Raw genomic sequence first — 6,466 nt, 5'->3', positions numbered from 1 at the left:
AAATCTATATGAAGTTGAATAGCTCAAAACCTGAACTCTTTTGATAATCTTAATTCTTTTAGCATACCCAAAATTCAGCAATACATGCACTACAATAACCCAATTATCTTGTGAAGCCTCCAAGTCACTCACCTGTACAACTTATTTAAAGACCACCACATTCACTTATTCTTACCAACTTCATTTATGTTCAATCTCATCTAACTCGAAGGAGGAGGAGTCCACCTTATTTGCTTAACATCTCGAGCCAACTCGATTTGTGTGTTGATGGAGGCGACATGCTCATAGGGATCAGTAGGCTCATCAAACTTCGTCAAGGAGAGAGGATTGAACCCTTCGGGAACAAGCGTTTCTCATATTTTGTCTGAAAGTGGTTGAAGATCTAGTTCCATCTCTTTTGTGGGGGCTAACCTCGTATTGACGTTGTTGGATGTTGTGGACATTGTCCTTCTGAATTTTGTTTTGGCGGCGCAGTTCGTCCATGGATGCCTACATTTTTGTTAGGACGTTGGTGTAACACTCCGAAATTTGATTAATTTATTTAATCGTGTTATTCGCGTTTTTATTTAATTAATTAGTATGTGGTATACTTTTAATTAAATATGTTTAGTTGTATGTGTATGTGGTGGGGTGTAGTGAGAATATTGGTGGGTGGTAGAAGGATTGAGACGATTAAAATAATTAAATAATTAGAATTCATATTTTTTTAATTAATTAATTAAAATATATAAGAAATATGTTTTGGGTGAAAACCAGGAGCTAAGAGAAAATAAAGGAAGTGGTGAACATTTTAAAAAGAAGTGGGCATTAGTATAATTACCTAAAGATTAAATTAGGTTTTTGAGATAAAAAGATGTTAGAGACCTAGGAGTTGTCAGTACGTGAAATAGAAATTTTAGGAGAAAATGAGGTTAGGGCTTGAAGAGGAAAGAACAAACCATCACCAATTCAAGTTTTAACTAAGAATTTGAGGTAAGGGGGAGAAAGGGCTTTTATATGAGTGTATTGCATGAAAGGGTAGAGAAGAGAGACACTTGCTCTCTTTAGGAATTGTGTGAATTACTAATGAATTGTTGTTATTATATATGATTCTGGAAATTGATGATTGGATGTGCGTTTGTTTGATTCTCTGGCTGAATTCATGCATGTATGATTTTGTTTGTATGCACTTCTTTCATTCTCTTTTATAAGCAACTTTTGACTTTTAGGTTCATTGAATAATTGATGTAGAAGGTTTATATATAGTCTAAATACATCATTTATTGAGTGAACCTAAAAATTAAAATTTGCTTATAAAAGAGAATGGGTGGAGTATATGTATTATGTCATTGTTGAAATTTTAAAGCTTTGAACATAACCATGAAATTCATGAATTTAATTAATCAATTGTGTAATTATGTGGTTTACCATGTCATTATGATGTTCTCATATGTGAGATACTAATTTGGGCATGTTTGGGGAAATTGTGAAGCCAAAAATTGGAGCTTCCACTGAATTTGCATGGAAAATCGCATTTTTTGCTTATGGTGCAGGATGACGGGCATCACCTAGGTGACGATTGTCCGTCATGCACCTTAAGACGCTGACGAGCGTCAGTGCTATGAAGGAGAGACCGTCATGGCCTCCAGGTTTGAATCTTAAGCCGGTAGTTACTATAATGACGGTATGGGATTTTTAAGCAGGTGATGGGTCACCCATCATGCTGTCAAAAGGGGCGTTCCCGTCCCTGTTGTGTGGTATGAGTTGTCGGTTCAGATTTTTGAGGTGTTTATGTTGTTTGCGTGATATGTGGCTACTGTTTCGCCGTGCGGATGTCGTTAATTAGTTAATTATTATGAATTTAATTAATTATGGTGGAACTATTGTTGTTGATTGGTACTTACTTTTGAAAAAGCTTTTGTTTTTAGAAACTCAATTCAAAACCCCTTTTTCTTGTATTTCTTGTCACCTTCATTCTATTAATAATGAATGTAAGAATTTTTACAACATAATATTCACTTGGTAACCTTGAAAATCTCACTCAAACCACCACCTTCTCAATTTGATCATTATTCAGGTGAAAATTGGGTTTTCATTCTCTAACAGTGAGATAACAATCATATATTAACCAATGGTCATCCACTAAAATATAATATTGATTATCTTTATCGAAAAAAGTCACAAGAAAATAGTTGTTACATAGATCTATAACATTACTAATACCATTCCCCACCCACGTCTATTTCCTCACGATCCCTTGAGAGTTTATCTATTTCTTCACCAATCAAAATAACAGCCATAATACCATTATTTTCCCTGTCTCCATTAGAATTCCCCATCATTGAATCCTTATAGGACTTTTTGGATCCAAGAATTTCTTGATCAGCCTTCTCCATTGCGATCACGTCCTCATACACCAAATGAATGCTCAAGTCTTGTTGAAAATTTTGATCACGACCTTTGACTTTTTTAGAGTTGTGCTCCAAAAGATCTTTTTCTTCTTGCCAAATTTCATGTTTTTCAGCCACAAACCCTAGGAACAAATTTCCAGCCATGCAAATCCTTGGAGAATAGTTAGTTGCTATAAAGTTGGAGGATTTCCACTCTTTAAGGCACTAGATAAAACTTTCACAGTAAATCTAATTTAATTGTAGTTTACTCTTAAAAGTAAAATGATTTTTTACACAAAAATTCAAATGCGGCCGGAGCAATCCAAAGTCGTAGCTATAAAGTAAATGACTTTACCCGTCACTCTTTATCTACACAATTAAAATGTTACACATTTTGATCTAATGAATAATTAAAATTTTGGATTATTATATTTTAAAGAGTGTCATGCCAAACTCAAATTTTAAATGATGTGACAAGTAAGTAAATGAGTTCTTCACGGTTCAAATTTAATAATATTATAATAAATTACTTATTGGAGTGTTTTTTAAAATTATAAATAGATTTTTTTAATAAAGGTAATTTATCGAATAAAAAAAGAAAAACAAAAAGGATGAGGGGTGTAAAATCAAACCCATAAAAAACTAGTAAAAACGATAGTTGGACATGTCCAACCTATCTTTCGAAAACTTTCAAAAACACAAATAAAAAGTGAATCTCACCAAATATCACAATCAACAAAAAAACTTACATTGACTAATCTATCTGAAAAATCAGATTCCTCTCTGAAAATACAAGATATCTTGAATCATAGCAAACATGACTCCATGCATTTTCTCTTGACTGAGAAAGGTCCCAAGAATGTTCCTAAATTATTATGTCCATTATGTAACGATAAGGAAGAAGTCATTTAACCACATTCTCGAAAATAGTTGTGGGTTAATCGTTCAATTCTGCATCTTCTAAATAGCAGCTACTATTCGCAAATAACCTAGGATCCAGACTCATGACTGCTATAAATACCCCCAACGAAGGAGTTGAAAGGGGCAATCACATTATGATATAGAAAATTACACATACGAAGTTTCTCACCCCTTATGTGAGTTAACACTAAACCCCTAAACATACATTAAAACCTCTAACAATCCTTAATCACTAGGGGTTGTTACATATTATACTTTTTAGTAAGTACAATTACCAATCATTTATGACAATTGGTTCCCTAGATATTAAGGGTGTTGATTTCTATCTTCATAAATCAATTTCTTATTGAGAGAAAGAATCATATCTCTCTCGTGACGATCAAATTTTACTATATTAATAGTAACTATATGATTTTGTTTATAATCAATTTGTATTCACTCAATTTGCATATCCAATTAATTAGTTAATTAATTTTTAAATAAAAAATTAATTAATTTTTTCAACTTTGACAAATTTTTTAATTTAATGAATAAATAAATAACATAATTAATAAAATCGACAAAATAAAATGAAACATTATCCAGAAGAATTCCACATCCGCGTGATAGATTGATATGTGCCATTGTCGAGCTGCATCTTTTCTATAACCGTAACTGTACAAAAATGGCACTTTTTCTCAACGCCTCCTTGTCTTCCACTTCCAAACCTCATCACCGTCTTTCCTTTTCAACCACCTCCGCAACTCCTCTTCCTCCATTTCTGGTTCCTATACTATATATATATATACACTCCAATTTTATCATGAATCCTTTTTTCTTATTCAACTTTAACAATTCCCACTTTATCTTTATCTTTACAGAGAACCAATCCGAAGCAAACTCTACAACCTTCTCCAAAACTCACATTATCATTGATAGAATCCGTGTCTAGTGCTACCCTCGTCGCTCTTCTATCTGCTTCTCTCGTCTTTGTTCATCCCGCCCTAGCATTCAAGGTATATAATATACTATGGTTCAGTTTGTTTCTATAAACCCTTTTGTTCAAGTTTTATTCTTTTTTGGTTAACTAATAATGGGTATGTTGGTAAATGCAGGGTGGAGGACCATATGGGCAAGGGGTTACTAGGGGACAAGATCTCTCTGGGAAAGATTTCAGCGGCAAGACACTCATCAAGCAAGACTTCAAAACGGTGTAAATTATTTTTGTTCTTTAAGAAGGAAAAAAAAAAGAAATTTTGATGATAGGGTTAGTCAAATTGGGTAGTTTAGATCAGAATGTAGCATGTTATATTGTTCTTATTACATGTTATGTTGGCATTACAGTCCATACTGCGACAAGCCAATTTTAAAGGTGCGAAATTGTTAGGTGCTAGCTTCTTTGATGCTGATTTAACAGGTTTGGCCAAACACTAAAATAGTATATATAATAATGAATGTAGTAAAATGCTGTTGATGTGTTTGCGTTTTCGGTTGCAATGCCATTGCAGAGACCTCAAAACGGTTTTTTTGCAGACCACGATTTAAAACTATGATAATATTGTGGCTAGTTAGTTATTTACCATTTACGTTCGATCTCTCCCCACCTGTTATCAGGTGCTGATTTTTCGGATGCTGATCTTAGAAGTGCTGATTTTTCCCTGGCAAATGTTACAAAGGTAACTCTTTTTTTCATGTATTGACAAGGCGATACACGTGTTCATTATGCTAGGATCTAACTAATGGGGATTTGCTTTCAGATAGTTTCTTATTACCAACTGATAGATATTGTCCTTGTTCCGATATGCTTTGGTTTGTTAAAATAAGAGCTTTTCTTTGCTATGTTGATATCATGCTTGCTTCAAAAAATATCCATGGCAGTGACCGAAAGTAGAGAGGTTTGATAAGAATATACAAGAGATACTTGATATAAACACGCAATGCCCTTATTCGAAAACCTGATCAACTGTTATATGTCCCTTTGTTATATACTATTTGAAGAAGAGAAGTAATAAATGTTTCACATAGACGGTAAGAAACTCAATATAAAACGTCAAAATAGACTATTCTATTGGTATAACTTATACTTGGTGTTTTCGGCTTCAAGTGTTATTTTAGTTGAAGCTGAGATCTGTCGCAATTCACTGTAACTAACGAAGTTTTTCTTCTACCATTTCTCAATTTGTTACTGTCGGCACTGCAGGTAAATTTGAGCAATGCTAACCTGGAAGGTGCACTTGTAACAGGAAATACATCTTTTAAGGGATCAGACATTACAGGCGCCGGTATGTAGTAGTATCTCACTTAATTATATGTCTGAATGAAGGTTTAGATATTTTCTCAAGAAGTTTTGATGTTACAAAACTTCTACACATGTTAACAATGCTTTGTCTATTATCTTGCTCCGAGCCAGATTTCACTGATGTGCCACTAAGAGAAGATCAACGCGAATACCTCTGCAAAATTGCTGATGGGTAAGATTATATGTCTAAATGACACATTTTGATCTCTAAATATGTATAATGTTTCACCTGTAATGAAATTGTTTTTGGTGACAGAGTGAATTCAACAACTGGAAATGCTACGCGTGATACATTGCTGTGCAATTAGTATTCTATTGCCGAGTATATCAAACTGTAACTTTTGAATTTATTAAATAAACTCTTGGTTAAAGTCAGATATAGTGTAAACATGTCAAAGGGGAGGTTTTCTTTCCATTATGCAAAAAAAAGGCAAATATTTTGGTGCATTTTAGGTGTCATAGACCATTCTTTGATTAATAAATTTGCCATTCTGATGATATGTTATCCTTCTGTAATTGGCTAACCTCCTAATTTGTATTTTAATTGATTCTTCTATACTTAAGAAAGATATTTTGGGTTCAATTCAAACCCCGCATATTAACGTAACTCTGAATTGTGTTTACAAGATATTTTAATTGTCTACATAATCAAATGTTTTAATGCGATCAATGGATTTATTTTCACCTCAATATTCTCCATATCATCTATTATCTTGTGAAATTATGACAACGGCTCAACTTTGGATTTATTCTCTAGTATAATGAATAAATAAAGTTGTTGTTTCAAAGACATATTGTGAGGCAAAGATTTAGTCATATACAATGATTCAAGTTTTGTTAGGAATGATAATTTGGTTCAAATCCAGTTGATACTAGCAAAAAATGTCAACTAAAAATT

General features: G+C 33.1%; 1 protein-coding gene across 1 annotated transcript; it reads left to right on the top strand.

The window, feature by feature from the left end:
* Nucleotides 1-3,867: 3,867 nt before the first annotated feature.
* On the top strand, nt 3,868-6,066 carry LOC127083857 (thylakoid lumenal 15 kDa protein 1, chloroplastic). The gene is made up of 8 exons (XM_051024198.1): nt 3,868-4,053; nt 4,151-4,285; nt 4,385-4,480; nt 4,614-4,686; nt 4,884-4,945; nt 5,470-5,551; nt 5,680-5,740; nt 5,825-6,066. Exons 1-8 carry the CDS (start codon nt 3,955-3,957, stop codon nt 5,874-5,876), a joined length of 660 nt encoding a protein of 219 aa, XP_050880155.1. The 5' UTR covers nt 3,868-3,954; the 3' UTR covers nt 5,877-6,066.
* Nucleotides 6,067-6,466: the final 400 nt, after the last annotated feature.

This window comes from Lathyrus oleraceus, chromosome 5 (genome assembly GCF_024323335.1).
Source record: "Lathyrus oleraceus cultivar Zhongwan6 chromosome 5, CAAS_Psat_ZW6_1.0, whole genome shotgun sequence".
NCBI classification, from domain to species: domain Eukaryota; kingdom Viridiplantae; phylum Streptophyta; class Magnoliopsida; order Fabales; family Fabaceae; genus Lathyrus; species Lathyrus oleraceus.
Note: the sequence above shows the minus strand (reverse complement) of the source record. Positions and strands in the feature narration are given on the sequence as shown.